The sequence below is a fragment of the Buteo buteo genome, chromosome 11, assembly GCF_964188355.1.
Source record: "Buteo buteo chromosome 11, bButBut1.hap1.1, whole genome shotgun sequence".
Lineage (NCBI taxonomy): Eukaryota > Metazoa > Chordata > Aves > Accipitriformes > Accipitridae > Buteo > Buteo buteo.
The window spans coordinates 12,142,378-12,165,125 of NC_134181.1; the positions used below are offsets into that span (position 1 = coordinate 12,142,378).

Here is a 22,748-nt window from a genome sequence, read left to right on the forward strand (position 1 = left end):
TGAATTAGTGCATCAAGAAGGTCAACCATAAAAGTGTCTTCCTATAGCTTTTGTTATATTCTTTAAAACCAGTTCCTCAAATAGATAACTTATTGTTATGTGAGTCAATGGAACTTCAGACTAAAAGCAGCATAACTGATACATAAAAGAAGGAAGCAAAAATTTGATTCATTTACAGGGGTGTTAAAAACATGTTAAAAAAGGAAAACATAAGTACAGAAAGTATAAAATTACAATATTAAATACACTACCTTTTTATTTTTCAAAACACAGCAAAACCAGTCAGCTTGACTTCACCTCTGCCTTCTCTTGTGTTCAATGGGAATATTCCCCTGAATATTCTTCCTGCCAACACATGGCTACTGTATCAGTTGACGAAAGAGACATGTGAAGTACAGACCCTGAGGCATTGTTTTAGCTTCTACAAAGTGCTAATTTTCATTTTTTAAAACAATGAAGAGCAAAAAAAAGAGATAACGAATATTGTCCTTAAGTACACAAATTTTTATCTATGGATCTCAGCTAAAGGCAAGGCATTATCTGGGAAAAGTGGTGATGATTTTGCCCATGTTTGGCCTTACGTTCTTAATCCCCACTGAAACTGCAATGTCTTATTTCCAATATGATCTCACAGTAGAACAGGCAAAGCACATTAGCTATTCAACAGGAAATGGGATTTTATTTACAGCGAAGATAAAGTTGCAGTTAACACGTGCCCCACACTGTTAATTTGAAGAAGCAGCAGTGAAATGCTGTACCTATAGCCAATCATACCATGGCCATCCAAGGCCCTTATACTCAGTTTGTGTATCATTTTTATACCATTTTGCTATCCCTCAGTAAATTTATTGGTAAGGAAACCTTCTACTGGCACTTTTTACTTGCAGTTCCTGTCTGGTCACTTTTCAATTCATCTGTCATAAAATGCAGAACTTCTTTTGTTTATGAGAACACCTTCCCATTCTTTACTCTCAACATTTTCTAACTTGAAAATATCCTACACCTTGTAAACTTTTAACAGTCTACAAGCAGATTCACATAACTATTGCTACTGTTCCCCCATGCCCTGTTTTTGCCATTCTCTATCTTTTTTTCCCCAAATACTTGTGTGGAAAGAGTTGGGGGAGGGGGAAGAGCCTATGATCCTTTTTCCTCTCTCCTCACCTAAAATTCCCCTACAGTAGCCAGACATTTGCTCGTTAAGAACTGCAATCTTCAGAAATAAAGGATGATACTAACTTGACTAACTTGCTGCAGCTGAATTCATCGACAGTAAAGCTATAGGCTGTCAGGGTTACTAACAAAATCTTTTTGTCTGTCCTCTCAAAACAGAAGTTTAATATTCAAAGCCACCAACAACAGGAAAAGAAATATGTAACCATGTGTCAGGTTCAGAATTCAAGAATCTTCCTTGAGAAACAGCAGGAGTTGGTGCATACTTCTCCCTTCATACAGTATCATGATGGGCCTCCATGTGTCTCTGGGACAAAAGCTGTCTTTGAGGCACCTGTTACCATCCTGTAGCTGCAAGGTCTGTAAAAATCACAAAAAAGGAACATTCTCTTTCCAGAGAATGGCACCTGTCCTTACTAAGTCAAAGCAGATTCATATCTTCAGTATGTAACAGTGCATCAGCACACATTCCAGCAGGAAATTAATTTCCCAAACTGAGACCATTTCCTGGTGGCCAAAGAGAAGACTAAAGATGGAATTTCATATATTCACCTATATGGGGGAGGGGGAGAAGAACAGGATTGACTGAGCAAGTGGAGTGATACAAACATAACAGAAATATGGCACATAATGTGTACATGTACATATATATCATATATACTATTGTGTGTCTGTGGTAAGGCTATCCAAATTCTGGTCCCTCTTACCTTTACTATTGTGGGGCAAAATCTGGGACAACTCAAGCTCTGCCATTCTGTGCCTGTTTTCAGTGTGGTTACTGTTTGGATCACCTGGCTGGTTTATCTGTGAAGATACACAAAGCCAGATAGCATCGAGTTCTGTAAAACAAAGAGATTTGATGCAGAGATAACATTCATTGCTTCAATTTCAGTACTTTAGGCACAACATACCTATCTTTGGATGTAAAGTCTTAAGCATTTGATGCTTTCTCAGAGATAGTGCCACATCCAGCGCAACAGATCACCGAATTTACTCTCTTCTAATATTAATATCAACCAAACATCTGCATCTGTATGCCCCTTTTTCTGAGTGCATGTGTTCCAGATTTCTAGCCTGTTATTACTCAATCTTTACAATGCAGGAAACCAAACCTTCTGATTAATATAATCGTGAGAAACTGAGAAAGTCTGCGGTAGGAGCCCACCTCTATCTAGGAATTGTAATAGCAACCAAAAAGCTACTGGAGACAAGATGTTTAACCAACTGGCGAGAAGAGCAGGGACATGTTTTTTTGAGGGTAAATCAGGTTTTGGAATGTTCTAAGCTGCAATTTACATTCCAGGGTCAGGGAGCACTCCTACCCAGCCATTACACTGCTCAGCCCTAGCTACTGACACCATATAATCAACGTGTGCATTTTGCAAAAAAGCATATTCACCGTATGCAGACAAAACTTACAGTGACTTACTTAAGAAATATGATATCAGTCCTAATGCAGTCATGATGAAGTACCCTTTATCCAAGTGAGGGGAAGGCATGGTCTAATCTGGAAGTTGTGAGAGTGTTGGGCGACATACCCAGGGACACTAAAGACAGGGCAAGAAGCTTTTAAGAGCCATCTTGGGCTCTCCTGAATTTGCTGTAGAAATTTGCTGGGTGTAGCACTGCTGATTTCATTTTATTCAAAGACTCCACCAGCAACAAAGAAAGGCTGCATTTTGTCACCAAGATATGTTAGAAGTTATCTTTGGTATTACACTGTGCAGAAACTTCTGCAAATTTCTGTTTGACACATAACCATGATTAACAGTCACTTGTCGTGTTGTTAACTGTCTGACCCTTTGGCCTGGCTACAAACTCTTAGGATTTTATTTGGAGTAATAGCTGTAGCCTTTCAATAAGATCAGTTTTCAATAAATCCAGTAAAGCAGTGCAAACTCCTAAGATGGTCACATTAATACTGTTTTAATTGCCAGATTGTATCAGCATGGCCTACGCTGGCAAATTACTCATTTATCTCTCGTTTATATTAACTTAAACTCATTTATATGTATTGCATTGGAGTTTTACACTGATTTGCAAGATTTAAATTTAAAATCCTTTTTAATTTGGCAGGTAAGTACATTTTCTAATAGCATAAAAAATAATTTAAAACATTTTTTACACCCTCTAAATAGAGACTGGAGCAAGTTAAACTACTTTCCCACTTTTACCTATTTTTATTTAGCACATAATTTGATACATTAATCCAGTATCTTTAGATTTATTGAAAAAAAGGAAGAAGTACTGGGGTGAAAGTGAACAAAATTGGGAAGAACAAAATTCAGCTGACTTCGAGAGACAGCAGCAGATCTTTGGATCCCAATTTCTGAGTTGCTGGCTCTAGTCTTCTTCCTTAAAAACAGGCAGCAGACACAGCTTAACCAGACTGCTCTGCATAACTCTCTGGGACACCGGTGTTTTCAAAGGAAGTTTCAGTTAAGGATGTAATTCCTAAGATATTTTTCCTTTAATAAAGAAACGTTGCCTTTTCAGATTTTTTCCTGGCACAACTGCACCATACTTCTAAGAAAGATGAAAAAAGAGAAAAGAAGGGAGGGGGAGAAGACAAGTTTGGCAATATCGTTTCAAGTATTTTGCTGTATCACATCTTTAAATGCCCGCATAACGCTGTAGGTTAGGCCTGGCTAGTAGTCGGAACCGGTATCAGCAGTTTCCTTACACGAGCGTCCAGTAACGACATTCGCGAAACCAGTTACACAACGGAATATTCCAAAGACAGGAGGTTTTCAGTGCGAACACTGCAGATTTTCGCAATGCCGAGGTTGATCCCACAACAGCTTCCCGGAGCCGGGGCCAGCCCTGCCTTTCACCGAGATACTGTTGCCCTTATCAGGGGCCAGGGCTGGAGCCCCTCCAGCTCCCCGGGCTCTGGGATCTCTCCCGGGCTCCTGCCCTCCCCCAGATAAGGCCGGCGGGCCGCGGCAGAGGCCAGGCTTGCGAGCCATGCCGGCAGGCCCACACGCACCCCAAAGCCCACCGCTGGGGCGCCATGTGGCCGTGCGGGCCCTGGGCTCCGCCCCGGTAATCCCCCCCCGCTGCGAGGGGGACCCCCGGGTTTGGGGAGCAGCCCTCTCGGAGGAAGGAGCCCGCGCCGAGGGGCAGCCACCCGCGGGAAACCTTATCTCCCCGAGGCGGGCCCCAGGGAAAGCCGGCGGCGGCCGCACGGTGCCGGGGCGGAGGGGGGCGCCCCGGGCGGCCACCCCTGGGTGCCGTCGCTAGGCGCAGCGGCAGCGGGAGGCCGTGGGGAAGCGGCAAGAGGCGAGCGGTCCCGTCGGGGCGGCCAGCCGGACTCCGGCAGGCTTGAGCGGAGCGCGGAGCACGGCCGGAGGGCCGGGGAGGGGTGGGCTGAACCGCCGCCGCGCAGCGGGGCGCCGGGCTCCGCTTCCAGTCGGTCACAGCCACGGCCCTGTTCTCCGGACGAGAGGGTACCTCACCCGGCGGGGAGCGGCTCGGCTGTCGCCGCAAGCACCCCGCCGGGGCGGCGGAGGGGCAGCGCTGTGGGGCGGGGCAGCTCCTCCCCGCCACCACCGGAGGTGGAGCCGGGCGGCGCCCTGGGGCAGCGCCGACATTTCCCGCAGGGTCGCGGCTCCCCGAAGCAGCGCTCGGCTCGCAGCGGCGGAGGGACGGCTGGCTCGCCCGGAGATGACGGACGCCCTGCCGCCCCGCGGCTGCCAGGCGGCGGAGCCGGCGGAGGACGGCTACTTTCGGAAGGTGGGAGGCTCAGGGGCGGTGGGCTGTGTGCCCCGTGGGCTGTGTGCCCCGGGGCAGCCCCGCGCCGCGGGCACTTGGGGTTCGGCGGTCCGAACTGTCCGCCGCTGGCGGGTCGCTTTCTCCTGGCGGAGCGTCGTGAGCTCCGTCCCTCGGCAGCCGGGGAGCTGCCTCGGGAGGGCGAGGGAGGGAAGGAGGCGAGGTGGGGACCTCGGCTCCGGCTGAGCACCTCTGCCTGGCCAGGGCCAGGGGCAGGGGAGCGCCCGGAGCCGGGCCCCGGCTGGGGAGTACGCGCTGAGCTGGCGGCGGCGCGGGCGGGGCGCTCCGCGGGGTCCCGGGCGGCGGCCGCCGCCGGAGCTACCGACCCTCCGCTGCTTCCGAGCTGGGCTTCACTTTGAAGGACAGGAGCACTCATACCCGTACAAAACGAGCGAAATGCCACTTGACGGGCTTCTTTTTGCCGCCTTTTTTTTTTTCTTTTCCCCTGCGCTCTTCCCTGTTCGCTCCTCTCAGCGTCTCCTCGCTCGCTCTCTAGTAAATTGCCTTGTGTACCTGTAAGAAAGTTTACTGGAGTAAGGCAATGAAGTTAACAGACTCGTTAGGAAGTTTTTAATGAACATCGACACTAATTACTTTTCAGACTGAGTGGGCGGCTTATGCCATAACCTGCACCTGAGTTCTTTCTACACAACAGTAATTATAGTTAAGTATCGCCTGTAATGCAGCCCTGTGGGCTTCTGTGAACTTCACCGGAGGTAAAGGGCAGTAAGTGCCGTTTTCGGGAAGCATTGATTCAGCATTCTCTCGCTGTTTTTAAGTTCTCCGTGCCTGTAACTTTTGTTGATGGGCTTCAAATAAAAGTGTAGGTATACGGGGGTTTTGGTGTAGATTCTGGATCAGAGACCATAAATAGTTTATTCTATGGAGGGAAAAAAAAAGCGCCTCATACATCAGGTTGTTGCTGCTCACCTCTGCACAAAAATATTGCTACGATGCACTTCAGCTGCTACCTGGGTTACACGGTGGGAAGGCACATACGCTTTGCACTGTGTCCTCTTTACAGGCTGTCCGGTTTTTGCCCCTGGTAGTCACCAAATTCATAAGCCTGCAGGAGCTTAAGCAACAATATTGCCCTTTAGCAGAGGAACTGCAGCTGGAAAGAGCCAAGATTTGCCTGTGCCCAAGGAATCAGTACGGCCATATAAAATAACTAGACAGACTGAAACAAAACTTTGACCAAATCTTGTCTGGTTTCTTCATTTGAGTAATCCTACTACAATATTTGGTGAGTAATCACTTCTTTCTTAGTAGTCTGTAGCAGGAAATCATGTAATTTATTTCCAAAAGTTGTAATTATTTAGAGTTTTTACAGCTTTGTTTTCTATAGTAGGGATTGCTTGTGGACTGCCTTGAGGCACGTTAGTAAAAAAGTTGACTTTTCATGAATTTGTCAAGTTCGTTAAGTTAGATAAATCAACTCTTCAACCTGTGTGTTTTTACTGACGACGACTAACTGAAGTTTAATAGCCAAGCTGTGCTTCATAAGTCATAAGAAGAATATATCTCGTGCACTCAGACTTGCTAAAGGACTGAGTTTATTTTCAATTAAATTGTACGTTAGGGTTAAATTAACTGAAACAGCATTAGATGAGTGTAAACCCCATATCCTGGACAAGAATGAAGTTTCTCTCATAATGAAAATACTGTAAGATGAATTTTCTACCTATCATGAGCATCTTTCCCACTTTTGAATTACTTAAGTCTTAAAACAATAGAAAATGGATATGAATCTGATATTAAATCTGGGTGAGCCAGTGTTGTAGTGGAACATTCTTCCCCTCTGTTCAATCAGATCTTTGAAAGGTTCATCCAGCTCCTGAGTGTCTTTATTAAAAAGTTGTAAACTTCAGATCAGGCTAGATGCTCAAAGCCTTTTGTCCCTAAAAGTTAGATGTAAGCAGGAAACTGGTATTCCTTGTTATACATTAGTTGAATGGTCTCAAAGATCAGAGCTTTCATTCTGACTCAATAGTTCTAAGAGAAGGAGGGAGGAAAAAAATGCCAACCAGAACAATCCCACTCCTGGAATCTTGAACAGATAGAAGCTGTGAACCCAAGGAGATATTTTGAACATAGTATCTTCAGGCTTTACGTGTCCATTGGAATGGTATGCTAGGTGATTTCATGTAACTGAAACTAGTGATTGAGCTGTTCATGTGTGTCCATGGGTCTTCTCCCCTCCACACCCCCGCCCCGAAGTTCCTTTGTATCGCTTTCCTGGCCCTTTTTAAATCACAATACTTTTTTGTTTTCCTAAAAGGATTTGAGAGTTGGTTTACCAGTAGTGTTGGTGCAGAATCACATCAGTTTCCAAGGCTAGTTCTTGTGTTCTTAGATCAAAAGATATTTACTTAATTGACCTTTTTATTCTGTAAGCTGTGGAGCAAGGTGAAAACACTTGCTTTGTATCAGTCCTGCTCACAAAAGGGCTTCCAAGCCCTATTTACACAATGAGGTTGCCTTCCATACTTTGCAAGAATATTGTGCACGATGAAATTTTATAGTTGAGAAAAATTGAGCAATACATAAAATATCCATTTGTTTTAGGCTTTTGATATTTTCTTTTGATGAATAGATTACTGTGGGAAGTATGCTCAAAGTTTGTATAGTGTCCTTTTGTGTATTACGCTTTTTGAAGTCTTAAATACAGCATAACATAAAACAACCCTCAGTACCCCCAAGTTGCAGTATGTAAAACAACTTAACTCTTGTTTAGCACTTTTTTTTTCCTGTGGGGAGGAGGCCCTGTAAAACTATGACTGGCTCTGTGTAAAGGACTGTGACCAGGAATGTAGAGACACATGCACAATCCTGTTTCCTGCTTTGACTTCTGTTACCACACTAGAAAGTTAGGCTTGCTGTGACACTGCCAGGTGAGTCTGAGATGTGATGGGTGGCAGCTACTGCAGTCCACTTGCACCTTTCCTCAGACTCCCTCTCTCCATTCCTTTCCAGTGATGTCAGAGCTGTTCTGTAGGAACCTTGTCCTCTTTCCTTTACCCCATCTCTGTCCATTATCTCCTTTTTCCCCATGGCAAAGGCCTGTCATATTTATATAGGCAAAATTAAATTTTCCTTAAAACTAGAAGATGCTTTGAGCTGGCTTGGCTGCTTTTTTTTTTTCCTAAATATCTAGTTTTAAGGAGATTACCTGTGCAGCCACACAGGGTATATACAACTCTGTCAGTGTTACCCCTATTCCCTTCCCCTTATACCTTGCCTCCAAAACAACTCTCTTTAACCATTTTATTAGCTGCAGCCAAACTTGTGAGAAGGATTTTGGTTTTAAAACCAAACCAAACAACAACAAAAAAAATCCTTGCTGGTGTCCTGAAGAGGATATGGCAAAGTGGAAGAAGCACCTTACTTTCCATCAAAAAAAAGATGGAGCTTCTGTCTAGAACTTTTTACTTTCTGGGAAGATAATGCACTAGGAAACTGTTTTTACTACTGTTTTATCTCAAATCACATCACTTGTGGATAGCTTAGTTCAGTGTATTCCATAGAACATTGCCAGGGCAAACTGTACCTGTACTCCTGGGTGGTGAGAGTGCTCTTGGACTGTCAGCCTCCTGCCTTGACCTCCTTTGTGCAGAGTTCCACATTCTTTCGCTATTACTGGCAGCAACCTGTGAATCAGCCATGCATGTCCTGCATGTCCATCCAGATTCTGTCTCCAGTCTTTGTTCCTTATGAAAGTCTGTGGTCAGCAGAAAATAATGACAAAAATAATGATAAGAGCAAAGAACAATTTGTTTTAGAAGTAGAGGAAGGAATTTAGACAGGAAGGACTTTTCAACAGACCAAATAGTAATTAAAGCAGGTCTGTCCTTGTGTGCTGCTTTGCTTATAAAAGATGCTTCTCCCACCTCTGGGAGAGTGATTCTTCAAGCCTGCCATGGTTCTGTGGATCACTTGGCCTCTCAGACCTCTTCCTGTTTTTTTTTTAGTTACTTTTGAATTCTTGTGGGAGAAACAGCTCTGTTTTTCAAGCTGTTCTCCCCTTCTTTTTTTTTCTTTTCTTTTTTTTCATTACAGCGCCCCACCCCACTTAACCAGCAAGTTTTCACAAAGTAAATATCCCCAAAACATGTCAATATACAGAACTCAGGATATTTATAAAGTAGTACTCATCCAGTGACAGGATCCAACACTTGCGTGGTGATCTATTAGTAGGGCTATGCCTGCCCTGTTTGTGTTTTTTGGTGTGGTTTGTTTTTTGTTGTTTTTTTTTTTTGGGGGGGGGGGTAGGAGCAGAGCAAGGAAGAGATACCTAGCAAGTTCTTTCTACTATATCTTTCCCATCTTGGTTTGCTGCTTTGTAACACCTTATGCAGACTGTAACTTTGCAAATTCCCTAATCAGTGAGGAAGTTGCAATAAATGATTAGAAAAAGCCATAGTTCATTTTCCAAGGTTACCCTTTCTGTAGCTCTCCAAGCATCTGCTGGTACAACACTAAGCATCCGGTCTTCAATTTGGTTGTTTTGGATAGCAGTCCTTTGTGCTATGTAGAGGCAGAGCAGTAGGACAGCTAGCTTGATGAATCTTTAGATTCTGATCAGTTTAATGAAGATGCATATTTTCTTTTCCCTTTCTTAAAGCTTTGGTTCCATCTGTGAGGCTAGATACTTATCATATAGACAAAGCTGATGATTCAAAAAGAAAGACAGTATATATTAGTCCTTCCTGTCAGGGGGAAAGGCTAAAAACAGAAAACAAGCAGTTCTATAAATGAAGCACCAGGCTGAAAATGATGATAGGTATGGTAACCAGCTCATGAATCAGCACTTTCCTAATTACTCTCTCTCCTTCCCCTCCTTAGCTTTTGGGGTTTCTTCTGCAGGGCTTCCCCCTCCAATGTCTCAGTGTACCAACCTGCTACACTTGTGCCTCCACTGGCATTTAGCTCATGTGTCTCTTTTTAGTCATTAGTAGCCAGGCAACTGTCAACATTAGCATTGACACAGGAATATTTATTTGCCTATTTGTTCTCTTTCCACTTGCCTGGTGGGACCGAAACAATGTTGTGATGATTCATACTCCCTGTCATGCCATATCCACTCATTATATACAAATTCATAAAACCTAAAACTGAAAGTAGGCCTTCATGTGAAACTAAGAATCATCTGCAACTTGGTTAGTCAAGAGACAGACATTTCTGATGAATTACTAATTTTCATTTTGCTTAGTAAGTGGTGTGACAAGATGGAATATTGTATAGAAAATACGTATTTGGAATTTAATACAATAATTAGTTCTAAAACTTTATATTAATCTTTGGGGCCAGGAACTTAGAACTGTAAAATACTTGTTCATGGCACAAGTAGACTAGGCTCTGGAAGACCAGATCTTCCTGCCTTTTTTTTTTTTAACTTGTATAAAACTTCTACTATTGAAAGACTTGCAGTATATAGCTAAAATTTCAAACTGAACTAGTGGGAACATGCAAAGAGAAACTTTAATTATAGTAGTGGAAGAAGGTAAGGAAATAAACATAATAATTTAGCAGGACTTAGGATCAGTTCTAGACGTATTGATGTGAATCATGCTGTTTACTACAATTGCTGTTACAGCCAAAGAAGTTATGTGCGTAAGTTAAATTGCATACACGTTTAAATATCTGGAGGATATGGCCATTTGTGTACAATACTGGGCTTGACAAGCAGCACAGGTTGTACTGGCTGGAAAGGAATGTTTTATTTTAAGCAAGAAGGCACACCTAGTTTCAACTCTGTGTCACCTTCAGTCTGTGGCTCATCTTAAAAGTTCAAACCACTACTTCATAAATCATATTTATGTTAATTTGAAATGCTTACTGCAATTACTCATTGTTTGGCAAACAGTCATGATTTTTGTGTCCATCTCAAATGGATTTCTGATACTAAAAAATACTTCTGTCTTGAAGAAAGAACTTCCTGGCATTCAAATTAAATACAACTGCTTCTTTATTTGGGACCCATACTTTTGACAGCTATCTTCCCTCTGTAGTAGGTAATTTCTCAAGGCCTAGAGCCTAAACTTGGAAAATCACAGAGATACTGTCTATAACCCTTAGACTGGGGGATTTTAAGGCTCCTTCTGATGGGAGGTAAGCACTGGTGTCTTATACAAAGGCAAGATGCTGTCTATCCATAGCTAACCCGGAGTATCTGACTGCAGGCTTGCCTAGCTGCTGCCTCTGGTAGAATAAAATCTCCCCAAAATCCCACGCGAGTCCTGAACTGTAAGTCAGCTGCTTCCTCGCTCTGCTTGAGCTCCTGCTGTTGAGCTGGCTGTGCCTGGTCTGACATAGACAGTGTCACACTGAGATCCCACAGGCATTCATAATAAAAGTGTTTGCCAAATAAGTGTGTGTGGGATAATGTTTATAAACTTAAAAATAAACCCCAGTGGGATGTCCTGCCACCTAAGCTCAGGCATTAGTTCTAACAAGAGATGAGCAGCAATCCCATTGGAATCTGTCAGCTCACCCCATCAATTAGTTAAAGGATTGTGATCAAACATGCAGGCCCTGCGCAGGCCAGCCTTCATCAGGAGGTGCATGTTTATTTGTCTAATATCAGTGTCTGTTTCTTTCAAGATGTTACCTGACTAGGTACATAAATAACACATGGCAAGAATCTGTAACTCTTGTATAGGTCTTGCCTCTGACAATGATACATTAAAAACATATCAGCTTCCCGATTCTACAGTTCAACAATGCTATTCAACCAAGCAAGAAGAAATAAAGTAACTAGCTAACTGAACTTCAGGTTTTAAAAAGCTTTTATTGGTTCAGGAGCTAAAGATAATAATATTTAAGCACTTTAAACACTGCTTTATGAAGTGCAGCTATGCTCTGAGGGGGAAAAAAGGCTCTAAAACGGATAGCTGAGTTTATTATTTGAATTTTCTCCACAGCAAAGTTACTCGATTTACTTGTCTTCCCCCCCCACAAATGCATGCAATGAAAGCTTAAATCATACTCCGTTCTTGGTCATTTTTGCAGCTTCCTAGGAATAACCATTCTTTTGTTGCTATTTAATAATTTTACTGATAGTGTATAAGCCAGGGTAAAATCCAGTTCACTCTCCCAAGTTGTCTTGGCTCAGCAAAGAAATAAACAGTAATTAAATGAAGCCTCTAGCATCTTGTTGACAAGAAATGAAACAGTAGGTGTGGAAACCGCTGGGAAGTTTGGCTGCCAGATATTGTAATGAACTGAACATTAACATTCTTGGGATTGTCCAAATGTGAACCAAGTACAAATGCTGTCTGGGAGAGTGATCTTCTACATGGAAGAAAACAAAATTAAACACTTTCTTGGACCTGACTGCAAAATAATTTTTTAGTATGCAGAACTTATGCTTTGCATAAGGGGGAATCTTCCGCAGATTCTTTATTTCCTATGTTTTTTTGCAGATGCTGGTTATTTTCACTGTCCTCTATGCAGACTTCTACCCATAAGTCTTCTGGCAGCCTGATTACATAAAGAGTTCAAGCCTGCAAATGAACACAAACTAGCTGAGTGTCCCTACCCCTTGTACAGGAGATGTAAAAAGCAATGTTTTCCAAAAGGTAAAATACAATTCTTTGTAGGCCTTGACAAGTAAATGGGAGGTATATGCTTGCAGCAGGTGAGCCTATCCTGAAAACAGACTCCTCTATCTACAAGAAGCCTTTCATCAAGAAGACAGCACTTCCAGGCACACTGGGGGCGATACGGATGCCTCAGTCTGTCCGTGCCTTGTCCTCTTAGGCCCCAGGCCTGTTTTTGCATTAAAGCTTCATACAGAGATTAGTGGCTGGTCCTGAAATACAGGGAAACATCTCTGCCACTTTTTCTTTTTGCACAGAGTTTAAGATCATTGCAGTTTTGCAGTCATCGTTCAATGGGAGCTTGTTTGATTTCTGGGCTGGAGCTTGATCAAAGGTCCACTGAAATAAACACACCACATCTACTGAGTTTAATGGGCTTGGGAATCAGGCAGTTGATCTTCCTGAAAAATTTCTCAGAAGTAGAGCTGTAAAGAAGTATTTGAATGATGTCACGAAACTTGTTTGGCACACAGGAAGGACAGGGAGTTCTGGAAAGAAGCTGCAGCTTTACAGAGAAAATGAAGATAAGGGCAAAGGCAAGGATGTGTTTAGGAAGGATGCTTGGACTAAGTGGACAAGAAAGAAGTTGGAAGAAAGCATCACAGACCTATACAGGGATATAGAGACGACAGGTCCAAGATGAGAATCAAGTATTCAAACTGAATGGAGAAAGCAAGAGGAAATAGTTTGGCAAGGTTCAAATGAAAAATGGCATGGATAGAATGGAAGGAGAGAAGACTTTGAATACCAGTAGTAGAGAAAGATTATACAACACAAAGTGAAGAAAAAACAAAGTTGGAAAAACAGTGGCAGCCCAGAAAAAGAAGCAGGCTAAGAGCAGAAAGCAACTTGTGGGTAGAAGACCATGTTGTACCTTTAGGTGTGCCTTGCTTATGTCTCTGCATATAAACGTGTAAAGGAGCATAAAGTATTTAGTAGTTAAAGGGCTGTTAATCTGAGATGAATGAATGAATGAGTTTGCTACATGTCCATGTCCTTTCCAGTAAGAAGTTCATCTTCTGTGTATTGTGCTTGCTGCCAGTGCTTTCTCAATGAAGAGAGTGTATACTGCACACCCAAGTTTTGGGCTTTTGCTGTAATTGGTATTTCAATGCAGAAACATTTCTGCAATAAGAATAATTTAATGTGGCGTGTTTTTTCAAGTTATCTGGCAGACAGTGCTTCTGAAGATGTTTGCACAAGCTTCCTGTCATTTCACCTATTTGTTACAAACTTTTCAAACTAGAGATTTAAAATTAACAATATTGGGCTAAGTGCTTTCTCAGTTGAATTAGTGTAATCTGGATTGATTGGCTTGTTTCTCCATTGTCAAGTCAATTTGCTTTCACTTGTGAACCTAAATAAGAACTGAACTTCAAGTAGATGATTAGAACCTCATGTTCTATTTAAATACTTGCTTTTGTTGTGCTGGTACTTCATTGCTTGACCACTTATAATTAGAGTTTGTTGAGAGACTTTTAAATGCTATTATATCAAAACCAAATTTTTCTAATCAAAAGGAAGAGGGAGAGGTACAAAATTGTGCATAATTTAGTGGTTGGAGTACTTGAGGGAAGACTTGCATCAGACAGATCTGAGCCCCCTTCTTGTGTAAGGCATGATCCACTAGGACCCTGATAAGCTTTGTAATGATACCCAGCAAGGCCATTCAAAAGGACATGCTTTATTTAACTGTAAGCCTTAAAACAGAGTGGTCTTACTTGCTTCAGAATCAGTAGTTAAGGCTGCAGGGATGTGCTGGTTGGCTATAAATGAGTATTAATATTCAAAGACATTTGATACTTCAAAAAAAGGCGGGGGCGGGGCAAAGAATAAAAAAGTGGAAGTGAAACTTCTAACCTTTTTAAAAAAGGTGATAAGATTGTGTTTCCATTAAAGACAAACATGCAGTCCTATTCATCCATAACAGTTTTTGCTTGTAAGTGCTCACCACAATACAATGGCTCAGTCCTGCTCAAGCACAGGTTGCAGTAGTTTGAGTCTTGTGCTTGTGTAAGGTATACATGTACACAGGAGCATTCTTGTGAGTTCTGGATTTCATGCTTTACTTTTTAAGGGCTTAATTTGATGAGTATCTGAAGGTATAATCATCATCTTACCCTGTCAAGCTCTATTATTCCATATCCAGTCTTATCCCATCTCATATTCCATTTCCTGTCTTACTTGATACTGAGCTATCAATATATAATCTTTTCTTGGCCAACAGGTAAAAAGAAAAACTGATGGACTGATAAATCATTGCATCTGGCACTGTGAACATACACAGATGAAAATGCTTATTCATGTTTTACCTTTTTGGTGCAGTACGCAAAGGTGCTGTTGGGTTAGGGCAGGGTAGACTTAAAGATCCAAGAGTATTTCCTGGGTGTGAAGATGAGCCGTACAGATAAGCAGTATTGTGCCAAAAATAAGCTTGAGATGTAAAGAGAGGAACGTAGGGAAGGAGGGGTAGGAATTGTACTGAAGGTCTCAGTGCTAGAAGGAACAAGAGCAGAGATCCTTAGAAGGGTTCTTAAAACCGTGAGCAGTGGTGCCACCAAAGCCTGTTTTTGACAGAATTGTATTTCAAGGCTGCATATATCCCAATGTGGAACTGGAGATATTTTGCAAAGGTTAAGCAGAAGCTTTGATAGGAGTTACTGCCTTGCCGGATACTGTTTTTATGGAACCTGTAGAAACTTAATAACACTCTGTCAAATTTGGTTATAATTGGAAAACAGCTTTAAAAGATTTTTAGGGGAGAGCAGACTGGCTCACATATGTACGTAAGCTTTAAAACAAATATTTTCTACCTGGATTTTAATGTCAGATACTTTGGTCATGGTGTCTCTCTTTTAATAGCCAGGTTTGAGAAAAGAAACACTGTCAGTCATTCATCATTGATGTCAATGTAGTTAATTTGTATTCATACAGAACTCATGCCATTAAAGTTCATTCAAATTCAGTGTTACTCCCTTTTCAGTCTCTTCCAACAGCAACAAAAAAACTTTTTTCCTTAATTCTAGGGATGTAATCCTCTTGCTGAGACTGGTCGAAGCAAACTGCAAAATCAAAGAGCTGTCCTAAACCAACAGATCTTAAGAGCAGTAAGAATGAGAGCTGGTGCTGAAAATCTTCTAAGGTATGTGTCATGAATTCCTAGTTCTCTTGCCTAGGCAACAAATTATTAAAAAAAAAAATAAATTAAAAAGTCTTTTAGCTGTTGCTTTTTCCCAGTCTGCCTAACTGCTCCCCTAACATGCTGCATAAATTACTGCTGGATGCTTTGTGAATCTCCCTGAAGTTTTTTTAATGCTGTAGCTCTATAGAGTCATTACCTGCTATAAAGTGCACTTTCAAAGCTGCTATGCTGTAGCAAACGAGCTGAATGTTAGACTAGTTTACGTTGCTCTGTTTGATCAGCTTTATTGCTAGTAATAATGAGAAGTGAACCTTGCTGAATATTGTAATGAGTCCTTTTTACACCGTAAAGATATTGTTGCTATGCTGGTCCTTTAGATCTGTGCTCCACAGAGGAAAGGACCATCAGTTGCCTTATTTATTCCATGTAGTAGTGATACAGGAGTAGCAGGGTACCGCACATCTAATTTGAGCTGGATTACAGTTGCCACCAAATTCTCCCACGGTTTGAAGTAACTGGAAGAGACTTTGCCCTTTATCTATTATATTTTGTCAATGAAATTTTTTTTTTTAAGACACAGTTTCTTATGTGGCTGTCCCCATAGGAATAGCTTTATGTTGACCATGTCTTGAGGCTATTATATCCTGTGATTAACTGCTTAGCAAACAGTCCTGTAGCTTTCCAACAATCCATCCCTCTGTTACACAGAAGAACTGAGAATTTCCCCAATACTCATCTGCAATAGTCTGCTACAGTATCTGTTTCTCTGCAACTGGAGCAATAATGGATCTCTAAGAACAAAAACCTGGTCAATATACTTCCCTTGGAGAAGTGAAAATGCTTGGATAAATTAATGTTTTTTACACTTGCCATTAATTGATGGGTTGCTCTTTGCCTGTCACCTGCCTTTACCTCCACTCTTGGCAAGAGAGTTGGTAGTTTTAGCCTCTGTGACTGACTTAATTTTGCTTTGTTTTCTGGTAATTGACTTAAGGAGTAAGTCTTGGGGTCTTTTGCTACCTTCTGTACACATAACAAAATTCTTATATCTGCTTTTGAAACTGAACACTGTTCATTCAATAGATGTTTCTGCATGCCAACTCAGGAGTGTTTTGGAAAGGCTAAAGAGATGAGTAATATCTAATGTGAACACTGGCTACTCTAACATTCAACCTAAAGATGTCCTGAAGATTGACTCCTGATACCAATATTAGCTGCTGAAATACTGAAGTTGCTACCGACAAGAGTGGGAACTAAGCCTATTTGAAGAGTAGACGATCAGACTTCTTTCTAAGTTATTAAAAATCTAGAATGAATTTATATCTGTTAGTCTATTAAAACTTGCTAGTTCTTTGAAAGAAGTAATTTTAAAAGTAACCTGACCAGTAGACAGTTCAGATGACTAGATGTATTTACGGTCTCCTAAGGAAAAACATAAATAAACAAGCTTTATGTTTTCAGATTCTGTTTGCATTTCATCAAGTTCTAAAAGAAGCAAACCAATTGCTGTCCACAAGGAGCCTCCTGCAGTAGGACTGGAGGAAAAAACTGGAAATGCGTGTTTCTTTACTTTTGGCTGAAAGTAAACGCTAGGCTTGAAATAAATGATCCATATAGTGCAAAGACTTTTGTTTTTACAACTTCTGAAAGTCACCCTCTCCTTGTTGTCTTTTGTTCTGGAAGTTCTGAGTTAAAACTGAATTCAGAGTAGAGTTATGTGGATCTCAAGGATATCACATTGCCCCTGTTGCTGTCTTTTGTTGTTTGTCATTTACAGAGTATGTCTACAGTGCAAAAACATGAAAAGATAATCAAATTAACTCTAAATTGCATGGATGTTGAGAGCAATATAGCTGTATTATAGAAGTTCACCTGGATAGAACATTGGGGTTTCTGAAAAAGATATTAGAATCCCTTCTGTGGAGGATGGTAAGCTAGACCAAACATGGAGCCTTAAGGAGGATTGTAAGCTAGACCAAACATGGAGCCTTAGTAACATGGCAATTAAATTGCTGCTAGCATCAAAGTTTGCCCAGTTATCTATGTAGTGCTGCCTTTATCAAGGAAGATCCACTCTACCCTATATTTGTGTCCAGTTTGGCTTATGCAGGCAGCAGATGTTAACATTGGTTAATTTAAGCAATCTCAGGTATTCAATAAAGTACAGCATAGAAGATTCACATATAATGCGTATATATATAATATGAAGTACAAGCTTAGAGTTTAAGCCTTGGAATAACTAGTTCTTCACCAAGGTGCTCCATAAAACTGGAGGATTATTCCAAGTGGAGCCTAGATGTATGAGGGGGTTGTTCATAAATATTTATGAAGGTGAATTTTATCTTAAAGGTAAATGCAAGATGCTGCAAACTTAAAATAAGTTTGTCATTGTCTAATGATTTGGACTCTCTAATGTAGGGGTTCAATATCTTAAACCTGGATATGGATCAAGGCCTTTTATCTTAAACTCATACCTGTGATTATAGATAACAGTTTAAGTGTCTTGAAAACAGTAATACTGTATGGACAATTAGGTTAGAAATAGTGATATAATATCCTGAAATACACAAATAAAAAATCACAGAGAAATGCTCTGGGTAGCTAAATACTAACATCCACTGTGTTAGCAGTTCAAAATGTTGTCACATAAATATATAAATGGCAAAGGAAACAAGCAAACAAAAAAATCCTATTTGCATCTAACAAAATAAAATTATAGAAAAAATTGTATTAAAAATAAATATATACAGAAAAGTGTATTGTACTAAAAAAAGTCTTTCTATCTGTATATTTGGTTGTAAAACATTTTGTAGTAACAGTTTTATGGGAAAGTTGTTTTCTTTTATTCTTAAGATCAGAACTCTCAACAGATTATGATTCAATTTGTGAAGTGGGGAAGTCTCTTTTGAAAAAAATCTCCTGACTCCCCCTACCTCTACCCTCATATCTTCTTCTAGGAAAAGATCACATAATCGAAAAATAGGATGGTGATTCTTTTTAAGATGCTTTAGTTTTGTTGATTAATGAATCTGAAAATAAGCTTGACCTTAATCACGCAAAAAAATGTAGCGCATAGCAAACCTTCTATGTGTCTGTGTGCTGTTATCTGAAAACTATCCCAGGCTCTCCCTTGACAGAAAAACCTAATAAATTCTGAAACATAAGGTCTGTATCATCTCTTAAGGAGGTAAAAAAAAAATAAAAAATCTTAAAAATGCTGAGAATGCTAGCAATGGGGTCAACCAAGCTTATGTACAAAACCTTTTCCTCAGCAACAAAAAAATTTTGTCTCTTTCTGCAGAGCAACCAACAACAACAAAGTACGAGAGCAGGTACTACTGGAACTCAGTTTTGTAAACTCAGACCTGCAGATCTTAAAGGAGGAATTGGAAGGACTTAATATATCAGTAGAAGTTTATCAAAATACAGAGTAAGTATAAGTTACTCAGTTATTAACAGGTCTTCTGTTTACCCTTGGAAACAAAATTGTTTCTAGGTGAATGTGAATGCTCTACAGTAATTACGTGAAAGAACAGAGAGCTTGATAGGAAGAGAACATATTTGATGATAGATTTGTTGACTAAGGGTTAGTCTGCATATTTGTCTTTCACTTGGGAAAGGTATGTACCGCTAATCCTTAGATAAGGGGTTCCTTTGTGGAGGAGAGTATTGTGAGAATTGAAAGCTCTTGGGGCTGTATGGGGAGACACATGGCACTGAGCAGAATTTCCAGTACTAGAATGGCTAATTGGTTCAGTGCATTCTGGAGTGAGCAAACCTAGTGATACAGTATCTGTTCTCAAATGCAGTGCATACAACAGTCCACTCTTTAGCTGGAGAATAGAACTACAACACTGATTTGGAGTTCAAAGCAGACTTGAGGTAATCTTTAAGGTGTGCACTTCAGTGATAGAAATCCATAAATTAGCTGGCTAAACCAGAAATTTTTAGTATATTAAGTTGGAATTTTTTCCAAGATATTTTCCCAACTTTAAAGAGCGCACTAAACTTCAAATTGCAGTGGACCCCTCAAAGGTAAATATTCAAAGTTAAAGATTATTCATTGCCTGAACACTGCAATGATTTCTGTATTGGTTAGACGGCTTGTTGCTCCTAAAACTAAATGTTTACTATTTGATTAACGTGAGCAGCTCAAGACACAAATTGAAGCACTTCATATGAGGGGGGTATAATTTTGGGTCCCTCTTAGCACTATTCTCAGTTAGGTGTTAACTTCCCGGTAGACTACAAGGAATTCTTAATGTAGAGGGACTAAGCGCCTTTCCAGTAGGGTGTCTTTCAACTGAATGGTGACCTGATGCAAAATATCTACGTTTCATTTTTCTCAAAAAGAAACTTATGCTAAAGTGCTGCTCTTCATCCCCATGGCAAACTTTGACAACTATTTGATGTGAAAATGTTCTCTGTTCAAGATTTTACCAGTCTTTGTAGATGCATGTGAGCATAGAGAGCAGTATGAAAGTTATGGCTGTGGGAATGAGAGCAAGACTCCAGAAGTGCTATTCCTTCTTCTAGCTAAAGAATATTTGAAATATTTGGATTCTCAGTGAAGGGTGAGCAGTAGGTCAGGCCCCAAGGCAGGTAGAAGCCTTGCAGCTGGACTGTAGCATGCTTTTTATTCTCTCCTGATCCTACTTCACCAATCAGTTTTGAATGGTGTTTTACTTTTCTGATGCTGTTTGTTGTAAGCTCTAAATGCTTTTTATGTTCCATTAGCTAAAATAGCTCATTCCCTCTGTAACTGCTCTCCAGCCTTTAATAGCAAATAGCTATTAATAGTTGTTCTCTGAATCTATTGTGCATGTAGTCGTCAACATAAGGTCACACCCACATTACTGGGTTACACCGTATTGTGTTACACTATCTAAAGGGTTGGCCTTCCCAGTGCTTGCACATATCTCGTCTGGATTGAGAAGCATGATGCTATTTCTACTCAGTTCTGGAAATCCAGCATCACCTCCCTCACTGTTCAATGCCCCCATGATGTTTACTCCATGGGCGTGGCACCTTAGAAACTTAAAAAAAATAGAAATTCAGTTCCTTTGAATGACAAATGCTGGTGTCTATAGGGACTGTGGGTGGTACTAGAATTCATTAAATCAGTAAGTTAGGATTTCTTTTGCATGTGTCTCACTTCCTTTTGGGGAAAAAGTCTTGATATAATCTGTTGTAAAAGTGTTGCGGTTTCTTCTAAAAGCCTCATCAGAAATCAGATCACTTGCACTATCTGCAGGGGTGTTCTGGCTCTGTATCCTGCAAGTCCTTTTCAAGTTAGCAGAGCCACTTTCTGGATTGTGCCAACCAGTTTAAGGACTCTTCCTCTGCTGAGGAAGCTGCATTCCTACTCCCACCTTCCTGAGATGGAATTTTCACCAGTAAGAAAGTGATTTTGCTGGCTTTGCTGATGAGACCATGAATGAATCACACCTGTGGGATTTTGTAGTTGGTGATGGGACTCTCTAAACAATGGTTAGACAGTCAATCAGTTGTTTTCAGGAAAAATGAAAATATTAGATAAATCTTGTAATTGCCTATTAACTTACAATTGGGTAATATGCTTAGTGGAAGAGCAATATGTGTAGCTTTTGAGGGTTGAATAGTGCTCTTTAATTCATAATAGTCTTATTAGCTAGTGTTGTTTACTAATATGATCCAGGTTTAAGTCCATGATACAGATGTGTATTCTCTTGAGGATCAGATTATTTTTTTAAGTCAGAGTTATCATCCTTATTGCCCTTTGGTATTTTAGAGGTTGACTTGTTTAGAGGTTAACACCTAGCATTGTCTAGAAACTAAGTAGTTCTCAGGCTTCCTAGTCTTAGACCTTTCACTGTTAAAGGGAAAAGAAGGGCCAAAGTATACCAACTATGTTAGACACATGTCACTTCTACATATGAAACCATTGGTAGCATATAAGATACTGATGATAACTATTTATAATTACCATAGCTCTTACCATGGCAGATCTCCTAGCAGCTGTGGAGCCATTTTCTGTCCATATAACTTGTGCAGGTGTATAAAGGTTGAGCTAAATTGCAGTAAACCAGCCTTTGAGAGTTTCCTTTTCCTTCCTTGAAGGAAAAATAGGCTCAAATGAAAAAACAAACAAACAAAAAAAACCCCAAAAACCAAACACAGGCAAATAGCATCTTCACTTTCTTCTTGAGGAGTCACAGGTCATTAAACAGACTTTCTTGGGCAGGAAGGAACTGTTATAAACTGTGTACCTTTTACCTGAACACCCATCAGCACACAAACTTCCTGTCATCAAATGAAACAAAGGTAATTATCTTATCAACAGACAAACAGAAAAGAAATACCTTTGAGTATTTTTTTTTTTTTTTTTTTCATAGGGAGACTTTCAGCATTCCCTTGGTACCTCTTGGCCTGAAGGAAACCAAAGAAGTAGACTTTACACTCCCCCTCAAGGTAAATTTCAGAGACGCATTTCAGAATGAATAGTTAAGAGAAATAACTTCCATTTCAGATTTGTACATAAATTACTTCTGCTTGCTTCTTTAAACAAATTATTTTTTATTTGTCCTAAAACTGAGATCACAACGTGTTAAAAATTAACCACCAATTATTTGGGTCGTTTCTCATATCTAACCAGGACAAGCAGTCAGGAGATGTTATAAGAAATCCCACTTTGGAGACAATAGGGTTAAACCAAAGATAATAAAAATCCTTTCTACAGTTTTTTGTTCCAAGTGTGCAAGGAAGTAGTAATGGAAGGTTTTACTCAGCATAATGCAGTGATACTCCGACTTGCACTAACTAAGCTAGCTCAGTTGGGAAGCAGTGTTGCAGCATTAAAACTGCTTGTTTGTTGACTAATATACTTTGCTGGCTATTTGAATCACCTTCTGTATTTTTTTTGGACTACTGCGTATTGTGCAATGTAGATTTTATCTCATGGTAAACCATCTTATATCACTGTAGCATTTGTCTTTGCTTTTACTTCTGTAGGTTAATCTCCATGGTCAGATTATGGTACAACTTTATGTCATTGCAGCTTTGTTAATTTAAACGGAATTGCC

At 40.5% G+C, this 22,748-nt stretch overlaps 1 protein-coding gene and 1 long non-coding RNA gene across 4 annotated transcripts in view; one reads left to right on the forward strand and one right to left on the reverse strand.

Annotated features, from left to right (window-relative positions):
• Nucleotides 1-382: 382 nt before the first annotated feature.
• On the reverse strand, nucleotides 383-4,025 carry LOC142036671 (uncharacterized). Its single transcript, XR_012652189.1, has 3 exons — nucleotides 3,857-4,025; nucleotides 1,881-1,977; nucleotides 383-1,533 (listed from the first exon to the last, which is right to left on the reverse strand). It is a non-coding gene; the product is annotated as an uncharacterized LOC142036671 (long non-coding RNA).
• A 689-nt stretch (nucleotides 4,026-4,714) lies between these two features.
• RHPN2 (rhophilin Rho GTPase binding protein 2) overlaps nucleotides 4,715-22,748 on the forward strand; it is a 30,721-nt gene continuing 12,687 nt past the window's right edge. The window contains exons 1-6 of one of the 3 annotated variants that reach the window (XM_075040081.1): nucleotides 4,813-4,908; nucleotides 5,969-6,190; nucleotides 12,369-12,524; nucleotides 15,572-15,687; nucleotides 18,989-19,117; nucleotides 22,062-22,137. In XM_075040081.1, coding sequence (XP_074896182.1) covers nucleotides 15,659-15,687; nucleotides 18,989-19,117; nucleotides 22,062-22,137 — 234 coding nt within the window. In that variant the 5' untranslated portion in view covers nucleotides 4,813-4,908; nucleotides 5,969-6,190; nucleotides 12,369-12,524; nucleotides 15,572-15,658. Of the gene's footprint in view, nucleotides 4,909-5,968; nucleotides 6,191-12,368; nucleotides 12,525-15,571; nucleotides 15,688-18,988; nucleotides 19,118-22,061; nucleotides 22,138-22,748 lie in introns of all 3 variants that reach the window. The other 2 variants (XM_075040083.1, XM_075040080.1) reach the window with 2 other exon arrangements.